The sequence below is a fragment of the Coccomyxa subellipsoidea genome (genome assembly GCF_000258705.1).
Source record: "Coccomyxa subellipsoidea C-169, whole genome shotgun sequence".
NCBI lineage: Eukaryota > Viridiplantae > Chlorophyta > Trebouxiophyceae > Coccomyxaceae > Coccomyxa > Coccomyxa subellipsoidea.
Window position 1 is genome coordinate 326093 of NW_005178026.1, and position 23565 is coordinate 349657.

Sequence of the window (23565 nt, forward strand, 5' to 3'; positions counted from 1 at the left end):
AGTAATATAGAAGAGGGGCACTGAAAACCATGTGCACCGCAGATGGATCTGCTCGGCAACAGTGAATTTCTGATTGTCTCTTCTATTTAATGACGTGAAATGAATTCGGTATTCAATATCAAACTTTGGAAGAGCCCATGCCTCAGCTGCCAGCCACGCAAGCGTGGAGGCACTCTGCATGGCAGACATGTGGCTTATCTAGGACGGCGAGGGAGATCAAGTCGTCGCCACGATTTGCCTCAGAATGTGCTTCAGAACAGACGATGTCATCTTAGAATCCTGCAGCCTTCTGCCGTTGCAGGTGAGGTCCTGATCTCATTGCCATGGTTCTCGGTGTTCAGCATCAGATCAACACAAGCATCAAATCAATTTGAATGGAGCCTGTGGCTCATCTAGACAATTTCATAGGAATCCTGCGAAGCTCAGTCCTGTGTCATGCATGTGCAGGTGACCCAGCTGCACAGATCGAAGAGGTGCTTTGTCCCGAAGATATGCTGGCCGAGTTGGCGAGTGAATTGCCCATCGGAGAGGTGCTGCCTGCGTTGGTAGACAGCCTGGAGCAGGCACCAAATCTGGTGCTGCGCGCTCCTCCCGGCACCGGCAAAACCACCGTCGTCCCATTGGCGCCCCTACTTCACGGCTCCCCCTGGCTGGGCCCAAAGCAGCGCATCCTGGTGCGGCCGCCTTCATGCATGACATGCTCTTTGCACCCATGTTGATACATGCCGCATGTAGCAGTGCCCTTGCGCATCACAATACTTGCTTTACACAATTTTGGCACTGGAGCAGCCTGATTTGGACCGATGAGTTTGGTGCCTGACCAGGCGCCGGGTATTATGCCTAGGTCATAATGGCTGCCCAGCACCTCTGGCACCTGTGCGCTTCAGGCACTCTACAGCCTAGAGCCTGATTTGGACTGAGGTGCCGGTGCCTGATCAGGTGCTGGAGCCGCGTCGGCTGGCGGCGCGCGCGGCGGCGGTGCGGTTGGCGGCCAATCTGTGCGAGCGCGTAGGGGACGCCGTCGGATACCGGACGCGGCTCGAGCGGCGCGTGGGCCCAAACGCGCGCGTCGAGGTCATCACCACCGGCGTCCTGCTGCGCCGCCTGCAGCGGGTGAGCACCCTTATAATTCAGAGGGCTGTATTGTTCTTTAGTTCAAGCTCAGTGCCATGGAAATTTCACCTGTAAAAAGAAAAGCACCAGGTAGAGGGGCAGGGATGCAAGGACAGGCATGCCGCTGTCAAGGGGGCGCTCTTGGGGAGATTCCCCAACTCGCACAGCACATGCACAGCAAGATACTATCTGATTTGGTTTTCGAGCTGTCTAGCGCGGCCACAGCACAGCATCATGGTATCCAGGAATGAGGGTGTTCCAAAGAGAGGATTGCTGTGCATGTAATGCGACTGCTAGGTGTATCATTGTAGCAATAGCATTTTGTGGGCTTTGAGGAAGCGGGCGGCATGAAACAGGACAGGGCGCTGAAGGGAGTTGCAGCGGTGATACTGGACGAATTTCATGAACGCAGCGTGGAGGCTGACCTGGCACTGGCGCTCTGCTTGGACTGCCAGAAGAGGCTTCGGCCAGATTTGAGGTACATTTTCTCCTGTTTCCTCTTCCTGTGATTCTGAAGGCTGAGCATATTGGTACCATGCAACTAGACAGTATGGTGTGATGCAGGCTAGTAATAATAGGATGTGTTGAGACGCGCCAGGAAGCAATTGGGTGCTGCAGGATCCTTGTGCCAATGAAAAGAGTGAGGCATGCTGCACTCTGATTGCCTGCTTCAACCTGCAGAGAGAATGGCAAATGAGTACTTCTGCATGTAGGCTGGTAGTGATGTCAGCGACGCTGGGCGATGACCTGGCGGAGCGCCTTGTGCGCATCATGTCCAGCTCAGCGCGCACAACACAATCGTCACAAAATGGCTCGGGACCCACTGACAGCGAAGGAGCAGAATCTGCAAGCGGCTCAGAGCAGTCCACATCAGATGCAGATCCTGCGGGCGGCTGTCGGCTGCTGACCTGTGAGGGGCGCATGTTCCCTGTCAGGACCAAATACCTCGGGGCCCCCGGTGCGCACTGGCTCTTACCAGTCCACAATCAACATTCCTTGTTGGCACCCGGGATTATCTCTATCATATATCCCTGGGACTTTGGGGTCGATGATGGTGATGGAGCGACATTCAGCAGAATATTAAGGCAAGCAGGAAGCGAATCGGTCACACTTTTTTTTCTCAATCGATTTGAGTGGCCGCGCAGCCGCTGCGGGCACCACCTGTGTAAAGATTCCTGTTGATCACGCCATGCAACAAATGCCCTGCAAAGCACCCTCAGAGAAATGCAATCCACTGGACCCTAAGGTGCCAGCCTGACCTGCTAGAGAGATGTGAGAGTTCTGGGAAGAATCCTTCCATATTCTGGCTTCTCCTGTTCATGTCTTTGCCAGGCTTAGCTGTTTGTGGGGTCTGTAAGTGGCTTTGCATGCTCTTGTGTGTACTCCCATTGTGTTGTTCCATTTACACAGCTCATGAGCCCGACCCCCTCACTGGCGTTAAATGGCTGCCTTTCCCTGTTTGCAAGGAGTTGCCTGCATGCCAAGTGTGAGTTTAGTCTGTCACCCATTGCAGGCAGGGAGCACATGGATCTGGAGAAGGCGGCGGCGGCTGCTGTGATGACGGCGCTCAAAGAGTCGCCGTCAGGGGACGTGCTGGTCTTCCTCCCAGGTGTGATCACAAAGGCAGTTATGAATGACTTGTGCGTTAAAGCTGCTGGTGCTTACATCTTGATGTGTCTGGCTTCTGAAAACTGTTCATGGAGGAGCATTTACTTGTGGATTTTATCCCGTCTGTTTCTTCAACATTGCACAAATATTAGTAATACGACAGCAGATGACACAGTCAGTGCTGTTCACGCTGATGCTGCATGTTTATTTGTAGAAGGGGAATCGGGGCTCCTGCTGTCCTGACAGATACACTCATGGGTTCTCCTCGCAGGCGCGGCCGAGATCCGGCGGACGCAGCAGGCATTGGTGGAGCGCGTTGCCAAATCAGTGCGGGTCCTCCCCCTGTACAGCGCGCTGCCCCTTGCCCAACAGGACGCCGCCATACGGTTGGACCCCGAAGGTGACTCATCCACAATTTCTCATTAGTCAGTAAGATCAGTAATCAACTCTTGACAGTCTTGCTTGTAGCGCGGCGTTGCGGATTCCCTGCCACGCTCTCCAGTGTCTCAGATTGTGGTGCTCTGGCCAGTATGCATCACAAATGCATGAGGGGTCTGACATATGATGCCATGCACGTGGCACAGGGTTGCACAACAGCACCTGCACGTATGAAAGGCCAGTCAGCTTGCACAGCTGGTCTTGTATAGATTTAATGAGATTTGATTGAGAGAATGGTGCTCCAGATCCAGCTTTGAAATCTTGAAAATGCAGGCGCCAGAAGGGTGGTGCTGGCGACGAGCATAGCGGAGACCAGCCTGACGATCGAGGGAGTGCGCGCCGTGGTAGACAGCGGCCTGGCTCGTGTGCCTGTTCAGGACATTGCCTCCGGCCTAACCAGGCTCGCCACGGTGGCGGCCTCGCTTGCCTCCGCAGACCAGCGCCGCGGCCGTGCAGGTGGGGCTATTAGTGTTAGTAATAGTATTAGTAGTAGTGTTAGTGTTAGTATTAGTGTTAGTGTTAGTATTAGTATTAGTATTAGTATTAGTATTAGTATTAGTATTAGTATTAGTATTAGTATTAGTATTAGTATTAGTATTAGTATTAGTATTAGTATTAGTATTAGTATTAGTACACGCTGTTCCTGCCAAGAGGCAAGGTGCGTCCTGCAGACAAGCTGCATGTGACGGCTGCCACAGTCCTGCCCCTTCTTGGACGGGCCAGATCCAAGCAAGACGCAATCAAGTGTGGGCACGGTGCTCAGTATTTATACCGCTCCTGGCCAGCCGGGGCCCAGATGGGGCTATGGTGTGCAACACCCATGGCATGTACTGACATCATCCTGTCTGTACCTTGCTCCACTACCATTGAAGAGATAATTCCTGTACGACGAGGACAGAAAGCTCTTGGCTGCAGACGGGTAGTGTTTTGCAGTGTCAGTCTCTGCAGGGTGATGGGATGTTTTCTCAAGTAACCATTGCCAGTCCTTGTCCTTCTGCTTGAGGAGCAAGCATTGTGCCTGATACGCACAGCATTGCCCATGCCTATATCAGCACAAATTATAATGGAGATTTCTCAACCTACTCTTCTTCTGAGAGCAGCATTGTACCTTGTACCTGTACATGCACACCATTGTCCATGTTTACATGAGCACAAATTGTGATGGAGGAACCTCAATTTGTTCTTTTGCTATTGAGAGGAGCAGCATTGTGCCTGAAGCGCTCAGCATTGTTTATGCCTACATCAGCACAAATCATGGTGGACAAATCTCAACCTGTATCCTGCGGTATTTGCAGGCCGGACCGGCCCGGGCGTCTGCTATCGGCTGTGGTCGGAGGCCGCGCATGCAAAGCTGGCGGAGGCATCGCCGCCGGAGATCCTATCTGCTGACCTGGCGCCCTTAGCGCTCCAGCTGGCGTCCTGGCGGGAGGACCAGCCTGTGCGCCTCCTCCTATTCAAAAATGTTTACTTTTTCATTTTCTTCACTATATTTGTTCAAATTTACATTGTACCGTGTCATGGGCTCAAGTGAATCAGCTCTTAGTTTCCCAGTGTACGTTGACCAGCCTGTGCCTAATGGGCCTTCCTCTGCTTGAAACTCCACGTATCTATTCAAAATCTAAACTGAATCATGTCATGACCTCGGGTTTAAGGAGTGCATTGTTGCCATGGGTGCGTCAGTGTCTCTCGTGGCACGTGAGAACGACAGCATTGCTCTTAAAGGATGTCTGTTGAAAGAATTGAGAAATTTGTGGTCCCTTGCGCTGCAGATCACATACCATATTATTCTCACGGGAGCCCGCCTCAATAACAATATCCTGGTGCATCAAAGGCCATCTTCTGGTACAGCAGAGGCGGTTGTAATTAACACTCAAGACATTGACATAGAAGACATTTGCTATGCAGGATGGGGTGGTGCCTGATTTGGAGTGGCTCGATGCTCCACCGGCTGAGGGACTTGAGAGGGCGGTTGCCTTACTGCAAAGCCTGGGGGCAGTCGATGCCAACGGCTGCATCACTCCTGAGGGTGCGTTCCTGCAGCATAATGGCAAGAGGGCGTCATCATTATCCTGGACGATATCAGGCCCAGTGTCTTGCTGCAACTCACTTTTCAGCATTAGCTGAACAGTGAATGATGCAAAAATATCCTGTCAGAGCCTATCGGCAAGTATGCAATACATCATACACCTGGTGCAGTGTCACCAGCAGTTTGCAGAGTCCCAAGTGCTTGGCTAGCACAAAATTGCAAAGGCAGATCGCTTTACAACAACTACTGGTTGAGCACCCTCGGCTGGCGCTGACATCAGCGGTAGACATGCTGACCAGGCGATGTTGCCCGATCAGGTCGGAGCATGGCGGCGCTCGGGGAGCACCCGAGGCTGGCACGAATGGTGCTGACATCAGCACGGCTGCGATGCGAGCCACTGGGATGCATGCTCGCAGCGCTGATCAGCGAGGGAGACTTTCTGCGCGGACCCACTTTGGCTGCCACTGCCGACGTGTGGCCGCGTGTGCGCATTCTCCTGGACCCGGCCGGCAGCCCTGGTGGGATCCTGTTTCCCTTGACATGTAGGAATTACAGAAGAGTGCTACGGTAGTAGCGTCTAGATACCCCCTGTTCTAGGAACAGCTGTAGCATTCCAGTTCAATCAACGTGCTGCGAGCGCTAAATTTCACAAGGGGATAGCTGCCTGCATGTGCAGAAGACCTCCCTTAAAGAAAAACCAAGAAGCGAGTGGCTGTAGGTTTTCACACTTGCCGCAGACATTTGACAACAATGCTCGATTTGCTGCTCGACAGACGCTTTCCTTGGTCTCCTGAATATTACAGGCATCTGACCTCCAGCAATGCGTAGGCGTCCCTCTTGGCCCAAGGTCACAAGCAAGCATCACCTATTAAATATGACTGTTCTTCTTGGGTTCGTGCTTTGTTTGTTAAGTATTGCTGGCTGTGTTGCTGCAGCTCTACAGGCGGCCCTGGCCCCCATCCTCAAAGCAGCTGAGCGGCTGCTGCAGGGACTGGCAAACGAGCGAGACACCCTTGCTGACACTCTACCAAATCTCGGTGCGAATGCTGCTAGTGCTGCAAGCAAACTCACCTGCGGTGACGATGCAGCTGAGCGGCTTTGATTGCATCCATCCTCATGATCTTGGCATTGAGTGAAGATCTTACTAATACACCCAAGGTTTTTGCAGTGACTTCCAGTGCCCCTTCACAACAGGTCACCAAGTGGGAGAGTTGAGGAATGAGGAATGAGACTTGTCATTTCTTTGAAAGCAGGCACACCAGCAACGGCGCTTGAAACAGATCCCAAGCAAAGCAAAGAGGCTGCAGGGAACACACCACCGCCAGGTGCACAGCAGAATGGCGGCAGCGAAGCGCAGCTTTCACCTGATCAGGCAAGGTCAGCGCCTTTGCCTGATCAGGACAAGTCAGCACCTGCGCCAGATCAGGCGGCCAGGCAGGAGGCGGAGGTTGGCACATTTCGCGCCGTCATCGAGTCACAGCTGTCCACTGCGCTGCCCGGCGTTTTGATAGCCGTCGCGTACCCCGAGCGCATCGCGCAGCGGCAGAGCCGCGGCAACAGGTCCTGTACATTGTCGATACTGTTTCACGCATTTTCTTGACATCCGCTGTACCACTCTGCATTCTAGGTCAGAAACAAAATGTGTTGTGCGGGGTGACAGCCACTTAATAGCGTGTTTTTAGCATTGCCGCGCCATTATGCGGCATTAGGAAGCCTCGTCGGTGCCAGGCAAATGTAGCAGGCATGGGCTGCACAGGCGAACTTTGCTGCAGAGTCACATGGATTGCACCAAGCGCTCTTTCCGGAGAAGTCCATCTGTGTGCTTTACAAGATCAGTCTGTTCCTGCTGCAACTGCTCTACTGCCCAGCTCATGCCCGCTGTGTTTTGGAGGCATTCTGCCAGCAATTTGCCACATCTGGAAGCACACCATGCCCACAAAAACAAATACTCCACCTTGAAATTTTTCTTTCACCCTCATGCGCAGGGACCGTCCAGGGTACATGATGGCGAACGGCGCGAGCGTGCGGCTGCCGGGAGCGGGGGATCCCCTCGCCGGGGAGGACCTGCTGGCGGTGGCGGCAGCGGGGGGACTGCGCGGTGGCGGCCGCAGCGACAGCATCTCGCTGGCTGCCCCGCTGGACGCCGCCGCGCTGGAGGAAGCGGCCCCGCAGCTTCTGCGCAGCCGCGCGCGCGTCTTCTGGGCGCCCGGCGCGAAAGCCGTCGCCGGCCGCCACCAGCGTTGCATCGGGGAGATCATTCTGGAGGTTTGGGCCCCTCGGAGTTATAATATCGGACAAATTACAAAGAATGATCATGACAAGACAGTTATCAGAATTTGCCGGGCTCTTCTTCTTTGGGGACAAGGGGTAATTATCCCCTTCGTCGCCTTCTACAGTGCAACTTCCTTCATGTGGTGCAAGCTCTCTTGCAGCCTGCGTATTGCAGCACAAGTGGTTGATCCAGAGCAAGATGTTTGCACGCTCAGTCACACACAGGATGTGGTGAGGCGCTGCAAGGGCAAAAGACTCATGTTAATTTACTTGTTGGCGCGCAGGAAGAGCCCATGGAGGTGTCAGACGAGCAGGCGTTGCCTGTTCTCATAGAAGCACTGTGCGGCAGTGGCACCGGCCCCCTAGCTGCGCTGAAGCTGCCAGATCAGGCGCTGACCTTCCGACAGCGGGTGACTTGGCTTCGTAAATTCTCCACAGAGCATCTACAGGAACCAATGCAAGCCCAGGCAGCAGCTCAGACTGTGCATGACAGCTCAGATCATCAGAACACATATACTGCATCTGATTCTGGCACAGCAGCGGTGGGCACTTATGCAGAGCAGGGCAGCGGGCCAAATTTGGAGCAGAAGCTGCAGGCAGCTGCCGCGCTGCCAGATCTCTCGGACGCGGCGCTGGCAGCTGATGTGGTGTCTTGGTTGCAGCCGCATCTGACAGGCGTGCGCAGTCTCGCGCAGGCGCAGAGTCTGGACTGGGAAGGCATCTTTAGGTGAGTCATCTATATGTGATGCAAGAGAAATCCAGTTTGGAGCCGGGCGTCTTTTGCATCAGCCCGCAATGCCCATCTTCATTTGGATGAAGCATCCAGAGGTGCATGTGAGACACCTCTTTAGCAGGATAAGCCTGCATGTAGACAGAGGACGCCTATTCTGATCAGATGAGGGTTGAACTTCACCCAAATGGATTTAATCTAATCCGCAGCGCATGGGCCGATAAATGTGAAATTCTGTGTTTTCTGAATTTTGTAAGTGTTTTCAAATTGTTTCTAGGACATGTGCTGCGCAGGTCTCTGCTGGATGAAGAGCAGCAGAGGATTGTGGATGATCTTGCGCCAGCAGCCCTGCAGCTGCCGGACGGGTCTGCTGCTGCAATAGACTACAGCCATGATCCACCCTCTGTGGCAAAGGCGCCAACAGCTGAAGAGGTGCCGGAGAAGATGGAAAGACACTTTATTTGTGAGGGTCTGGTCAAGTTGCACGTGCAGCAGGAGCTCAAAGCTGCAGAAGCTGTCAGCGGCAGGCGGGCTGCCTCTAAGGCACCGAAAGGGAAGAAGAAGCGGGGGAGGAAGTAGTTTGTCACCGTGAGCTCACAGTTGACTCAAGTGAATGCATGGCCCATGCAGCATGGGAGTGGGTGGCCTGAGCTATCAGTGGACACTGATCCACTGTATTAATGTCTGAGCAATGTTGAGTGTGAGCGGCCGATTGCCGTATTGACGTCGACATCAGAATTTTGGTTGGGGCATGTAATCGGCGATTCTGTCAAGCATGCAGGTGTCAATTTTGGCAAGTCTGCATGCAAGCCTCGAGGGATTCGCCTGGATCTCAACATTTCTAAGCAAACAGAATAGGCGAAAAGAAGGCTATAGAATCTTCAAAGCTTTGCAACCATCGCACAAAATCGTGCGAGTATACAGTGTCCTCGTGTCTACAATAACTGTCATTGAATCAGAGGAGTTCATACGACAGCTTACAGTTGGCAGATCGTGCTGAACATTTGTTTGTTGTTTTCCGCACAATTGCAAAGATTCCATCGACTTCTTGGCACTGTTCGATGCTGTGACCAGCTCGATGACTTCGACAGCAAGGTGGGACATCTCTCACCCCTGTGATTATTCTGTCGCTTTGTGCACCAAGAAGATTGAGGTATGATTTGTGCTTCGAGACCAAAGTGCACTTCTTGCAATGAAACGTCGTACAGATTATCTGGAAATTCATTTGCTTGATCCAAAAGTCCTGTTCCACCGCTGCTGACATTCTGATATGCTCGCAGAGACAGGCGTAGTCCCTTGTTCGGTTCAGGAACATCTGCGGTGAGCCTCTGCGTGCAACAGCTCCTCTTGTTGCTTCCTAATTTTGGTGACTTCATGTATCACCATTGTCGCAGAAAAGTGCACAGGATCGACGTTCAAAAAGTGCTGATTACATTTCTGGCATTTTTGGTCTATGATGCTAATCTCTTGTCGCATTCTGCGCCACAGTCAGACCCAAGAGTGGACCCAGAGTCCCTGGAGCGAGACAATGACCAGGACATTGATTCTCTGGCAGAGAAGACCAGCTTTCTGCGTCAGGTCCAGCTCTCTTGCAAGCCCAAAATTCTCTGGAGACCATTCATAACATTATTGATTACTAGAGTGTCTTGCTAACTCATGCAAGAATCTGCCTATTCTGAGTCCTCCATATGTGTGCTCTGCAGGTGACCAACAACATCAACTCCGAGGTCTCCTCCCAGAATCGCACGCTGGACAATCTGGTGAGGATAACATCGCCTTGCATCCCTTTTGCACCTGTCAAAACATTGCCACAACCCATCGACTGGTGCCTTAAGAGCCGAACAAGCTAGCCAGGCATACGCTTCCAGCAAGGCATTGACGCGCTGCTTCTTGTGTCCCTCCATGTATAGTCGTGGGCCTGCAGCAGATTGCTGGAGCAGAAAAGCGTCTTATGGCTTTTTCAATGTAACTGGATACCGCATAGAAGCAAAATGGGCACCGCCCTGCTGGAGGCGGATGAATCTTGACACACCAGACAGCCAGAACATTTTTCTGCTCACATTGAAATATAATTCAATTGACTGATTTATCTGTTGCGCTGTACAGGGCAGCAGCATGGGTGGCGTGCAAATTGGCCTGGGAGCAGCAGCAACCAGGTTCAAGAGGGTGAGCCCTCTGTTTGATTGAGAGCACAGGGAATGCAGCACGTGTGCAAATGGCCGTAAGTTCTGTTCTGTGACGTCCAGCTTTCAGGGCAAAACATAATTCTGAAGAGCCGCACCGGCAGCTGCTTTGTAGGCTTACATTGGACGCTGTCAATGCCAGCGAGTAGTGAATGAATTGAATGGTAGGCCCGGTGTTCACGATGCTTGGCAATATTCTTGCAGGTGTTTGATGATCCCAAGAAGAAGCGCAACTTCTTCCTTGTAGTGGGCATCACTGCAGCGCTGTTCTTCTTGTATCTGTTGGTGCAGCATGCGCGCAAGCCGTAATTGCCTAAATGTTGAGCATTCACTGAGTTCTCAAATGTAAAATGTCAGGGTATGTACTTTTCAAGAGATTGGACAGCCCATGTGACTTTGCAACTCTTGAAGCTTGGAGCTTCATGCAGCAGCCTGAGCACGTTCTGCAGCACCAAATCAGGCCACACCTAGTGACAATGCTGCTGTGACATGTGCAACACAATGCGTGCATGCATGTCCTATATGTATGTCCTCGAAAAGATCATATTGTATATTAGCCAGGAGAGATTCATATTGGCCATGGCAAACTGATGCTATCTATATTGCCGCTAGCGTGTGTGGGCTTTACTTGAAAAGTGTAATTTGCAAAACCAAGGTGCTAGGTGGTAGGTATGCATCGCCGCTGTTTGAGCCTCACTTGACTGCGTGTATGCAATGTATTTTGTCGTGCTCCTGGGCCCGGAGGTGTCTTATATGTCACTAGCATATACACCGCAAGGCAGCCCTTTTCCCCTACTTCAAGTTTGGCGCTCGCACTGCCTTGTATGTTCTTGCATCTCTCTTCTCTCAAAATCAAGCAATATTACACACATGCATTTCACCAGATCGCCCTCCTATGTGGCACAATTGGATGCGACAACACCAATTCTTGTGTCTAGGCAATCCTTCGGCCAATGCCCATGACTGCATGCTGGCGACCTGACAATCTCTCACTCTCAACATGACCCAATGAGGGCTTTTTGAATCATGGATTAATCATCAGAGAATTCAAATTAAGCATTATGCTTGTCATTCCCTACACACTCCACTTTGCCCCTCCTCAATCTACGCCGTCAAATACAGCAACGTTGCGAACATGCATGCTGATCACAAACAGTGACCTAGTACCCCGGCCCCACTCCAAAACGTGGTGGGAGACGCCTTCTGCATCCTTTGAACTCCTTCGTCATGATCAGGTGCAGAAAATAGCGTTTATTGACTGCCTGATGCAAATCCCAGCGCATCCAATGGCATGAACCATTCCTAGAATCCAAGGGACCAGCCATATTCAGAGTGCGCGGGCGCGCGGGCGTTGCTATAAAATACCGCTAGACGGCTGCGCAGCCGCCTGCCCGTTGGGCGGCCCAAAGGCTGCCCGCTGGGCAGCGCTGTCTGCCTCGTCATCGCTGAGAGCGCCGTAGACTGCCGCAAAGCTGGTTATGCTGGGGCTCTGGGGGGATGCCCCCGCGCAGCGCCACCTGCATGGAATATTGCCCACACTTGTCAGACGGAGATCAGACACACACGATGTGCGGAGAGAGGCTGACATAACAAGCATGCCTCAATGCCTTTGAAGAGTGTGCAATGTGAAACAATTGTGCCTCTCAACCTTACGTGATTGAGGCCCTCGCATGCATAAATCACGAGGCAGACTTCCCAATGACCAGCAACACCTTGACAACAACGGATGCCACAAGACCGTCCTCCTTAGCTGTGCCACCCATCTGGCCATAACAGCTCCTGAGGGAAAGCAGGTGCGCGCTGCATTGTGGGTGTTGCTCTGGAACAATCCCAAAGCAGGCCAAGTGCTTTCCAATTGAGAGCAAGAAATCAACGGGTAAAAATTGCTGACCTTGTACTCGTGAGGGTCCTGCCCCACAAAGCGGCACCACTTCTTGCTGCGCATCAGACGCAGCGTGGGGTACATGACTGCGCCCACCACTATGGCGCCAGCTGTCCACCCCATCACCTGCGCGCACATGACGGAATTGCAGCCGGTCTTTTATGGAGAGCTGTGAGGAAATATCTCATGTCCAAATCACTGAATCACATCAGCACTGCTCTGCAATAGAATAGATTGAACAGGACTTTTACATTTGCAAAAAGGACATCTTCACCCTTGGACGCCTTGGAGAGTTTGAAAATCTCACACTTTGAGAGAAAGATCTTATGCATGCCAGGCCCCTTGTAGTCACCTAGTGCCAAGAGAAGAAATAAAACTCATCAAAGAGATTTATAGTTTTGAAAGCTCACCATGAGGTCAAGGTCCAGGATGGGCTGCACGATGAGAGTCAGCAGCAGCATGGTGGCAGGTGTCAGCATGAGGACGCAGCCCCAGGTGGGCAGGCAGATGCGGAAGGGGCGGCGCAGGTGCGGGGCAGCTACGCGCAGATGGATGAAGGCGGCAAACTCCGTCAGCTCCGCCAGGCAGTACACAATGTTCAGCAGCTCCACAATCTGCACATGAGCGGGAAAAGGGAATCATGACAATGATGATACAAAAAAACCATGATTCTAAGGACAAGAGCTGTCAGAGGACTGGAAGTTAGGAAGGCCTTCCGCAAGGGTAGGATTAGAGAAAGAGGAATGCAAAATTGCCCATGATCCTAAGAGTGCCGGATCCAAAATCTCTAAATTCAAGCCATTCCTCTGTGAGCCCAGGGGCTGTGAACTCAAGACACAAGCGGCTGAGTTTCAGTAGAGCCCTCAGGACACGGATGGGAGACCTGCGGTGGGGAATGAGTCTCGCATATGAGTTTTGCAGTCTGGGCACTTGCAGGCACCAGCGATGCTTGTGCATCCTGCGGTCAGAGCCTCCCCTGCCTTGACTCCTATGGCTACATGCAAAATCCACCCCTCACCGCAGATGTCCCACCTGACATGTACAAGCTCCCATACATGCTTAATTCTGCTCCGGTGGGGTAGAATCCTAGCATAGACTGTGCTTGCTGCCAGTACAGGGCAAGCAGTGCTTGCCCTGAGGCTTGCTTCGGACGGTGTTAGACTCCTAGCAGACTCTGCTTGCTGCCTGCACTCAGCCGTGCTTGGTCCTGCACTATGGGGGTCGCATCTGCCCTAGGGGGGGGGTCGCATCAATAGAGCAAAGTGAGGTCCTCTTGAATCCCCTTATGCAGATGCATGCAGACTGCAATGCTGAGCTTGCGCTGCTCTACAAAGCACTGATGAGCGGTGAGATCTGGGGCAGTATACCGTACTGGTCATTGTAAACACCGCAGAACATAAATGTGTCTGGCCAAAAAGGGTTGATTTTAAAGACCCTATCTACCGAAATTTATGTCCATGGCAAATTTGAGACCAGGTTCGGAAAGCTCTCGACAAGCCCGATCCTATGGAGCAAGCCCCTGGTGATGAGAATGCCAGGAAGACCCTGTATGTCCATTCCAATGTTCCCTGCACCGCCGGGAGTGCGGGGTTTAGAGTGACCAGTACGGTATAAGCAGACTCAAATTCTCATGAGCTGCGCTGACCTGGCGGAAGTCAAACATGGAGAGCGTGCAGATGCCAACGGAGGAGAGTATGATGGCGAGGGTGGGGGTGCCGTGCCGGGAACGCCGCGCGAGACAGGCCGGCAGGAATCCGCGCTCGGCCATGCCCAGCAGCTGGAAGGAGTCGCTGCTCATCTCCGCCTCAAACTGCCCGATCTGGCTCACCTGCGCTCAGGAGACATTTGCGCATTCAAACATCAGTAGATAGTTTCACAATGGTCTGCAACATGTCTGCGCGCACCACCATGCGCATGTGGTGGACTAAGAGCCATGTACTTCTTCAACAATGCAATTTTCATGAAATGCAGAGCTGAACTGCCAATGAAGATAACAGTGCAGATACAAGGATGTCCCTGCATAAGCAGTTGGCTCTGTATTTCATGAAATTAGTTCTTATGCTGGTGCAATTCCGTACACTTCTGACACGAAGAATGATGGCGCCACCTGCTGCAAGCATTCCAATCTCCCACAAGTATGCCCAAACAGGTGCGCAAAAATATGTGAATCACAGGAGCAAAAAACGCACCGCGGCGGCCGCGAGCATCCACCAGGCGAGCCAGTTGCCGCCGACGCGCTGCGCGACGGTTGCGAAGAAGCCCAATTTCCAGTCACCGGCCTCGGACATGACGCCTAAGCAGGCGGCCAGGGGAGCCACGTACATGAAGATGACTAAGCCCACCGCCATCAGCAGCGCGCGCGGGAAGGTCTTGCCGGGGCTCGCCACCTCGCCCGCCAGCGTGCTCACAGAGTCCCAGTAATTCAGGTTCCTGCAGCGTGCAAAGCAAACAACGGGCGAGTCTCAGAAGATTGTAGCAGCAAGGCCACTCTACCTCTTAGATCACCTTGTTTGAGCCAAATTGTCTGCCAGGCATCTACCCCAATGAGCGCGTCGAATTGTCATCCATGGGCGAGCCCATAGAAAATGTGAGTACCGAGACAGAAACTTTGCTTACTGAGACACTGGCCTGTATCCTCGTAAATTCACAAAGCACTGGCCAACAAGCGCTTGTGGAGGGGTGCCCCAACTGCGCATGACAACTGAGGAGGCTTGCCGTCAGGATAGTGTTTTCTTAGACATGCTTGCCTAAACAATCAATTTATGGCATTCAATCTGGGGCATGCAGCAACACCATGATTCAGCAAAGAAATCTTAGCTGAGCAAGCAAAACACCGATCAGCGCATCATGCATGCAGCAATTTGCCAACTGCAGAGCACAATTGGCTCATGAAGGAGCGCTGACAACGAGACCCCAAAGCCCTCCCTCCAGAAGCAGACAAGTGCTGCAGACAAATAAGCAATCACACACTCCCGTTCGTAAGACTTACAACTGCATGCGGCGCCATTTGAGAAGGGGCAGTGAAAGGGTGCACCCACCAGAACATGACGTTGATGAAGGGGCGCCACTCAACGGTGCCCAGGTCCACGATGAGCCAGTTGGCGGGGTGCAGCCGCGGGATGGACAGCCCAATGAGCACCAGGAACGTGAGCACGATGAACAGCGTCATGCCGATGGCCACGCGGCCCACAATGGTCAGGCCACGATAGTTGAGGTAGGAGAGCAGGATGGAGACTGCGAAGAGGCTGCACGGGCGCGACCACCCCTGCAGCAACCCTGCGCCAGGGGTCGCCGATGTCAGGGTTTTTTGGTGTGGCATTACGTTGATATGCTAGAGCGATGCATTCTTCCCTAGAAGAAGGTTCCCTCCATTGTGAGCTCGCACAGATATCCTAGAGTTACTTATTGGTTCCAACTCAACAAAAACCTTGTTAATATGGGGTTTCATGACCTCCAGATATGTATAGGTAGGTGAATTCCACACGCGAAGAGTCATGCCCAGCAGTACCAGGCATGCTACTGCAACAGTCGATATTAGTTGTACCTGATCCCTGACACCAAACTCAACAACCTGCGGGCAGCGCAGGCTGCACGCCGCACCTGGCACGACGGCGTCGAGGTAGGAGAGGAAGAGGACGGGGTAGACGCTGTTGTCAGTGACGCCGGACAGCCAGCTCCACCAACCCTCCTGGAAGCCCCAAAAGGGGCCGAACGCAGCCGTCACCCACGCCACGTACCTGCACGCGCAGCCGCCAGCATCAAGCGCCAGCATGCATGGTACCCAAAACGCTCAAGTTTCTGAGAAGATGTGCGAGTGAAGATGGTCCGGGCTGAGGTGGGCATCCTCCTTTCCTGCCATGCAAGCACCCCGACCCGTGCATGCGCAGGGCCAGATGGAAACGTCTGTGAGGCAATGCAACGAGGGACAATTAGGAGTGCAGGACTGTGGATGGTGCGGGTTTCTGCAGGCCGACGGTTGGCGCGTATAACATGGCACAAGCAATGTGACAGCTGACACTTGCGTAGGCATCTCTCCGGGTGCGCATGCGCTGCCACGAGGCTCATTGCGCGGTATGCATGTCAGAACATCAGGTTCTGGATCTCGGCAGGATTGAAGTGAATTCTAGGGCGCACCCGCTGTCTTCGGGGAAGGCTGTGGCCAGCTCAGCGGTGACCAGGGCCTCTGGCACGCTCCACACAAAGGGCAGGATCAGGAAACCCAGCAGAGCAATCAGCGGCCCCGCAGATGTGACGGCGTCCTGCAGTTGATGAACCAAATGAAAGTCAGGAAGACAAAGCTTGCACATGGTGACATGACGCTTGAAGAAGGCACAGGGCATAAGGCGAGGATATTAGCTGCAAGCATATGAGTGCAGAGGGTTAATTTGTAAAATTCCGCATGAAGAATTGCATAATATTCCGCATCACAAGGGTGTATTTGCGGATCAAGAGTACAGACCAGCCTCCCCAGGTTGATCACACCCTCGTGATGCGACTTGCAAAGCTGAAATCTCCCATGCGAAGGGCATGATGACCATGGGCTGTCTGACCCCATGACGACCTCCAATAGGCCTCTCTCTTGTAAATGATACTTATCCATTCTCACTGGATGCACACTTGCGCTGATAGCCCCCTGCATGTCTTTTGAGAAATTATTACCAAAATGCACTGAAGAGCTTGATTCAGGTGAAATGAACTCACTTCTGTGCCGAAGGGGCCGCCAGAGACCTCATAGAAGATGAGGGCCACCAAGGGCAGCAGCCCCAGCTTTGTACGCGGCTGCCTCTTCGCAGAATCCTGCCTGCCGATCTCCACGTCTCCCTCTGGCGCTGCAGGAACGCCTGTGTCGATCAGAGGCACCTCCTCCTCTGCAGGTGCACCTGAACGCCCTCACACAGGAGCCATCACCATCTGCAGCTGCCTGAACGTGGACATGCTTTGCCAGCAAGAAGGAGCTGAGACCATGCCTAGACCATTCTAGAAAACCAGGATGTCCCTTGAAGAGGTCCAATGCACATTCAAGAGCGAGGACGTGGGCTGATGGGCGGAGGCTACAATGACTAGTAAGCGTCCACTCTTGCCAAAAGATAAGAAATATTGCCCACCATCTAGGCCTTAAACGAGATTTGCGAACCTGGCATGGATCTAAAATTTGGGGGAAAATGTCTCATTCGATCTTGCAGCATATGTTGAAGCAACACTATGCGGCCATGTCACCTTCTAGGCTGTGGTTGCCGCTAGCCATGTCAGTTCGCGTGCTCGCCGCAGGAACAATCTCGAACGGTGTTGGCTGAGATTTCGTTTGTTCTATTACGGAGGCTTCTGACCCAGGTTGCAGGCTCGGTACATTTTGGTAGGTTGCTGTCCCAGAGATCGCAGAGTTAGAGGAATTTGCCAGGGAGCCTTAGGGCCTCCCTTCTCCGTTGATCAATATATTTCTATTCACTCTGTGATGTGGTATCAGCAGGAAGGCTTTCAAAGGCCCAACAAAACGAAAGCAGGCCATGCCCGAGATGGGAACGTCAGGGTTTCAACACAACAGGGATTTGACAGGGGGCGATGATGAGTGCATTGGTGTACCGGGCCTGTTTTGCCCTCCTTTTCTCTACCAAACGCGCCAACAAGTCCTCTGAGAGACTCTATGTGACCTTGTCGCTGAAGGTGAAAGCTCGAGCGCAGGCATGATGCAGATCTGTGTGCGGAAACCCGGTCTGCCCAGTCTGGCACGTGGGACGGACGGTGTTGGATGTTGGTGCTGTTGTCGCGCCTGTGTCGCCTGAGAATCGACAAATACTCTCTAGATCGTTCTCATTAGTAAGTTTGTAAGTTTCTGAAGCTGTGAGCGAGGGACAGCAGCGAAATTTGCTCACCTCCAACAAGGAAGGAGTTGCCCTGATGTCAGCCCCAAATACCGATTTGGGCGAGCTGGCTGCGATCCCCCTCAGGTATATTTTGACGAGGTTTACACTGAATTGTTCGAAGTGAGTGACGGGCATCCCCACGGGACAGAACGTGAGAACGGTCACTGCACGTGAAGTCCACGTGTTGTTGCCTGTAGTGTTCTTGGAAGGATGTAGTGGACCATGCAACAGAAAAACAATATTGCGAGGCATGTCCAAAACCTGGCAGAGCTCATGCAAGGTTGTCTGTCTTTTCTGTCGGCGGTCTTTGTAGGATCAGGTGACATCGAGCCATGTTATCTGTGAGTCCGTGAGTCTGTCAGAAAGCCATCTATCGCAAGGCTTTTTATTGGAATAGTATATGAACGCTTGCTGTTCTGCTCACAGCCAAATTTTGGGCAGTAAGCCGGGGACTTCAACGGATGATCAAGCAGCAGCTGCTAGCCCAGCTCCTGGGCCGGTCACTCAGCCAAGCAGTGCCAGGGCAACCTCGGCAGAAGGGAGCTCCAGATCCAAGGAGAAGCACAGCGCCACAGAGAAGCGACGGCGAGATCGCATCCATGAAGGGTGCGCACAGGACCACCGTTGCAGTTTGCCCTGCCTTTCCAAGCTGTCCTGTCCCAAGGCCCCAATAACACTCCATTTGCGAGCAAAGGATCAGTAGGATTTTGCTGGGAGAGCTGTGCGTGAGTCTGTCCTTTAATGATGCCTCGGGTTTCAGAGGTGTGACCTCCTGCAGGCTTCATGCTCAAAAGAACAGCATGAGGAATTGCTGTGACTCAGTCTCAGCTGAATGCATGTCATCTTACAGCAACACCCCAATAGTAATACAGCATGCTGCTTGGTGCAGAATTGTGATGCTGCGAGAGGTGGTGGTGCCCCAGAAAGAGAAGGAGGACCAGGCAGCCTTCCTGAGATCTGCCGCAGAATACATCCGCCAACTGCAGGTACATTCTTTGGCATATGGCTCATGGACATTAACTACTTGATGCGAGGCTGCTCACACGCTTGTGAGCTGGTGATGATAGAGCAGACGGCTCCTGCTCAAAGTCAACATGAAATGCACATGCAGCAGGACACTTGTGGCTGTAAGCTAATGAGCCTTGTGGGCATCCTGGCAGAGGTTGGACAACGAGTTGACTGTTATTCATCCATGCATGCGGGCATGCATGACAACAGGTAATTCTTAAGGCCTGGTCTGCGGTTGCAGACGGCGCTGCAGTGCTTCACTGCGATGGGCGCGGTCAAGAACCTGCCGGAGGAGGTGCAGTGGAGCATCCGGGCGCTGCTGTCACGCGGCGTTCCTGCCGCAGCCCCGGCCGCACCGGCCGCCGCGCCGCCGCTGTCATTCCCGGGCCTGCCGCAAGTGCTGCTGCAGCTCATGGGCAACATGAACGGCAAGGTGGGGCACATATTTGATGACAAAATGGACTTAGAACATCAGCGGCTTGTTTCCTCTGTCGTGCTGAGCAAGCCAGATTCCTGCCAGCCAATAGCAATCTGGCAGTACAGGTGCGACAAGGGGCAAATTTGAAGCCACGGGATTTCTCGTATCGGTGTTGAGAGCTGCATGGAGGCAGAAGCACGTGCTGTGCAGAGGGCAATAGCAGGTCAGAGTTTATCCAGCAGGGGTGCTGTGGACCTTCTCTTGCACAGGAGAGAGCGCAGACAGGCAGACAGCGGACAGGGACAAGGGAACACAAAGGCAGTAGGAGGGTGCTGGCATCTATGTTTGCAGTTGTGTGTTGGTGCATGGCTCGCTGACGTTTTGAGGATCGATAGATGCACTTCATTTAGGCAACCAGAACCAACGCCACTGTTTTGGTTTTGAGGCAGTGCATGAGGGGGTTGGTTTGGTTGTGCGCAGGAGCAGTTGCAGGCACATGCGCAGGCGCTGGACCCGGCGCAAATGCAGAGCGCGATGCAGCAGGCGATGATGGTTCAGCAGTGGCAGCACCACCTGCAGCAGTGCGCGGCCCAGGCTGCCCACCCCGGGCAGCAGCACCTGCCCGGAATGTCCTGCCACGACCCGCAGCCGCACCCAGCCTCTGATGCCGGTGAGGAGGCCCCGCCACATTAATGTGTTGCACTCTTGCAGACTGATTAGGGTGTCTCGTGTGGCATTTACTTCTTTGCTCGCAGATTTGCCTGACCTGTTCAAATAACAGAGGCTGTAGGTTTGGCGCAGCTGTAGACCATGTTGATCTAGAGTTCAAGGATTAGTATTGCTTAATTGGCTATATTCTTATCCAATTCACCTTCATCGGAGGTACCTGTACTTGAATGATGCAGAGCACCTGGGCTGTCTCAACAGTGCATGAGGGGTGTGCGCTGCGCTGAGTAGAGGCGCTTGTACAGGGGCTGGTGTCAAGGAGCAGTGAGGAGAAGAGAGTACGAAGGCACGCTATATATGTGGCAGCTTGCAGAGACAAGCAGAAAGTTTCAGCGCTCATGGATGTCCAGGGGCCTGGGGGCTGGCTTACAAGATGCGCTGCCTCCTACTACTGTCTGTCACAGTGTGACGGGGCCACAGGCATTGCAGGGCTTTTTAAAACAAAAATATGCAGACACCGATGTGGAGTGGGTTAGCCAGGGCGACATTGCAGAAACGTAATAATGACCGCGGTTTGTACAGCAGCTTTGTGTCGGGTGAATTCCCTGACCCAGAGGCAAGGAGCCACCAAAGACACCTACGGGATGCCATTCGAGACTGAAACAAAGCACAGTCATCACTACCTATGGGTCTAACTTTATGGCTGGCAAGCAATCGTGATAATATGCGAGGAATAGAATGTGTACCTCAGGCTTCGGGCTTTTGCTGGATACCACAATCTGTGAGCCTATGAACAAGTGAAGTGTGATCCATGCACCATGGTGATGGACAACATGGTACAGCATGGTATGTAATGCTTGAGATTGTACATGCCACAGTGTGCAATGTGTAAATCTTCCCATTCTGTTTTGAGGTCTTCAAGACCTCAAAGTTCTGCAAGAAGTTCTTGCAATGACAAGCATGGGGTCGTCTTGTGCGAATCCTGTTTTAATAACCAATACTCGGCACCATGCGCTAGCACTCGTGCAACCAGACAACTCGGCCCATGTTCACTGCTCTAATAGATTTCCTTCCACAATTCCAGCCACATTCCCAGTGAATGTGACGTCATCCTTGCGCACGCGGTCGCTTTTGGCTTTGTGGCTTGCAAAAGCGCGCACCTGTCTCTTTATCTCGACCAAAAGCCAAAAGCGTCCAACATCATTCTTACGCATTCACGACTTATTTCTATAGGAGAATTGTTGAAGATAAACTTAATTACCGTCAAGAGGGTACAAGCATTATCAACTTCCGTGGTTGACACATAGAAGGAGCAAATCTAGATCAAGTCGAGTGAAATTATCTCACCGGGTGCAAGTTATCCACTAGGAGATTGCTTCACTCTGCAGGCATCTGGCGTGATCCTGCCATTCTACTGTTTGCTGGTCACAATCAGGCTGCCTCTCACAGTCGAGTGAGAGAGAGGAATGTCCCAGGAAGAACACAATCAGGACGCTGGGGAGCTCAGTTCTGACGAGTCCGACCTGGACCTCTTGTTACCTGGGAAGTTACCTGCCAGCGCAAAGGCACAGCAGCACCCCAAAAGGCCACCAGATGCTGTCAGCTACGAGGCACTGCAAGCTAGGGGGTGCGCGACTTGGTTGATCAACTCCAACCTGCATCCCCATCTTGTCTGTACTTTCTTGTGCACACCTACACAGATGATTGCATGCCATGCCCAGTGCATTGGTATGCAATTACTGATCACCTGCTTTCAATGCAGGTTTGATGGCGGTCCCTCACTGATGGAGGCCTCTAAAGACATCAGCAGAGCGCGTGAGGAGCAAAAGGAGGTGTGCGCTCTGTTGCCGTGACAGTGACACCACTGTCTTCACAAAAAGCCAAGCATTGGCTCAGCCCAGATGATTAAAACCTGTAATCTTGGTTTGCAGAGGGAACGAGCGGCGGCTGAGGAAGCCGCCAAGAAGCAGGCAGAGGAGGAAGCTGCAGAGGAGGCTGCGCGGCAGCAGCGCAAGAAGATCAAGCACCAGTCCCCGGCAGGTGTGCTTGTGTATTGACCCTCTCCTCCAATCTTTGCTCCAAGATTCATAAATTCCAACAACTAAAGCTGCTGAGAAAAGCACACTGCTAACCTGCTGACGACCTGCAGAAGACATCCATGCCAGATATGATTGACAGATATTTGTGTTGAGTTGTTGAGAATTTTGATTGTCTGTGCAGACAGCCTCCAGCAGAAGGAAAGGATAGTGACCCAAGCAGAGGCAAGAGGAGCTGTCCTCAGGGCACAGGCTGCCGCTCAGATGGAAAGCAAGTATGATTTTGGGCAGGCCCTCGATACCTCCATCTATGCAGGCACGTATTATTGAGGCGAATGACTGTAGTGCCCACTGCATGGCAAGCTGTCACGCAGTGTTCGCTTTGAAATCTCGAGACTTGAAATCTCGACACGCAGATCTGGACTGACAGAATCGATATGTGGACAAAGCATCATTCTAGAGTGTGAAGGCAGAAAAAAATTGCTGTAGCATGATAGGCAGCAGAGAATGACTATGTCAGGCTGCAGGGAATGTTTCAAGCCAACGCTGTGTGGTTTCTTTATTACGGCAGGTGACTTGATCATGTCTTGTGTGTGAACAGGTGCTGGCAAAAGGGAAGCAGAGAGAGCGCAGGCCAGGGGGATTGTCCAAATAAAACGGCAGCGCAAGGACGCCTGATCTGGCGCTCATAGCTTGTGCCAGCCGCTTGTGCAAAGTTTTGCATCTCTGGATGAAGTGATTCAATTCAGGGCCTGGCGTTTGCTATAATACTCTGCTGAAGAGACCTTGTGGAGCCGTGAGCAAGTAGATTGGAACCCTACATTAGACTCTCCTACACTATTCTTCTCCCCTTCACGTGAGCAAATGGGCCCGGAGTCAGGTGCGCTTCTTTGCTCACAAAGGTCAGTAGATGTATTCTTTGTAAGTGCACTTAGTGCATGACAAGCTCAAATGCATTGCAGATCCCAAAATTGACTTGCTGAGAAGATGCCGATGCATGCAGGTGTTTCCTGCCACAGCAAGCATGTGGACCCCGGGGCCAGACCGAGAAGAGACACTTGTTTTGGAGGTGCATAGGCATGCATGCTTTGTATTTGAAGCCAGGCCATTTTTAGGGAAAGCGGTATGCAGACATCAAGGCAGAGCAAGCGCCAGAAGATAGGAGAGGGGCTGCCTTGCAAGTGCACGTCATGCAAGAACAATACAACACATTATTGTAATGATTGATTGCCCAAGTGGTCTGCAACTTGTGAAGAGTTTAAAACAGGGAGAATGCACAGAATTTGTACAGTGGAGTGCTGCTGCTGAACGACATGTATACACAT

At 52.6% G+C, this 23565-nt stretch overlaps 4 protein-coding genes across 4 annotated transcripts; 3 read left to right on the forward strand and 1 right to left on the reverse strand.

Moving 5' to 3' along the window:
* Positions 1–491: 491 nt before the first annotated feature.
* On the forward strand, positions 492–11101 carry COCSUDRAFT_48714 (ATP-dependent helicase H; the record flags this gene model as incomplete). The annotated part of the gene is made up of 21 exons (XM_005644358.1): positions 492–674; positions 940–1113; positions 1470–1591; positions 1827–2071; positions 2627–2722; positions 2993–3121; positions 3433–3615; positions 3683–3817; positions 4455–4597; positions 5065–5185; positions 5503–5703; positions 6121–6222; positions 6607–6745; positions 7171–7450; positions 7741–7866; positions 8020–8183; positions 8480–8618; positions 9675–9764; positions 9890–9946; positions 10293–10352; positions 10574–11101. The coding sequence occupies 21 exons, from the start codon at positions 492–494 to the stop codon at positions 10676–10678; spliced, it is 2994 nt and encodes a 997-aa protein (XP_005644415.1). The 3' UTR covers positions 10679–11101.
* Positions 11102–11216: 115 nt separating this feature from the next.
* COCSUDRAFT_25553 (amino acid transporter) lies at positions 11217–17725 on the reverse strand. The gene is made up of 10 exons (XM_005644359.1): positions 17469–17725; positions 16953–17131; positions 16386–16510; positions 15852–15988; positions 15290–15527; positions 14441–14681; positions 13897–14079; positions 12662–12865; positions 12261–12377; positions 11217–11886 (listed from the first exon to the last, which is right to left on the reverse strand). The coding sequence occupies exons 1-10, from the start codon at positions 17494–17496 to the stop codon at positions 11809–11811; spliced, it is 1530 nt and encodes a 509-aa protein (XP_005644416.1). The 5' UTR covers positions 17497–17725; the 3' UTR covers positions 11217–11808.
* Positions 17726–17914: 189 nt separating this feature from the next.
* Positions 17915–21108, forward strand: COCSUDRAFT_48716 (hypothetical protein). The gene is made up of 6 exons (XM_005644360.1): positions 17915–18196; positions 18539–18718; positions 19002–19098; positions 19362–19553; positions 20019–20208; positions 20510–21108. Exons 1-6 carry the CDS (start codon positions 18147–18149, stop codon positions 20530–20532), a joined length of 732 nt encoding a protein of 243 aa, XP_005644417.1. The 5' UTR covers positions 17915–18146; the 3' UTR covers positions 20533–21108.
* Positions 21109–21670: 562 nt separating this feature from the next.
* COCSUDRAFT_58110 (hypothetical protein) lies at positions 21671–22570 on the forward strand (the record flags this gene model as incomplete). The annotated part of the gene is made up of 4 exons (XM_005644361.1): positions 21671–21831; positions 21967–22036; positions 22136–22244; positions 22425–22570. The coding sequence occupies 4 exons, from the start codon at positions 21671–21673 to the stop codon at positions 22568–22570; spliced, it is 486 nt and encodes a 161-aa protein (XP_005644418.1).
* Between the last annotated feature and the right edge of the window lie 995 nt (positions 22571–23565).

Bases quoted from the DNA above. Each gene is read 5' to 3' on its own strand.
- COCSUDRAFT_48716 (XM_005644360.1), top strand. From the start codon at position 18,147: ATGTCAGCCCCAAATACCGATTTGGGCGAGCTGGCTGCGATCCCCCTC. The intron at 18,197-18,538 runs GTATATTTTGAC...TTCTGCTCACAG, and splicing joins CTGGCTGCGATCCCCCTCAG to CCAAATTTTGGGCAGTAAGC. The intron at 20,209-20,509 runs GTGAGGAGGCCC...GCGCTTGTACAG, and splicing joins GCACCCAGCCTCTGATGCCG to GGGCTGGTGTCAAGGAGCAG.
- COCSUDRAFT_25553 (XM_005644359.1), bottom strand. From the start codon at position 17,496: ATGGCTAGCGGCAACCACAGCCTAGAAG. The intron at 16,511-16,952 runs GTGAGTTCATTT...CATCAACTGCAG, and splicing joins GCGGCCCCTTCGGCACAGAA to GACGCCGTCACATCTGCGGG. The intron at 12,866-13,896 runs GTCAGCGCAGCT...GCTCATGTGCAG, and splicing joins CCATGTTTGACTTCCGCCAG to ATTGTGGAGCTGCTGAACAT.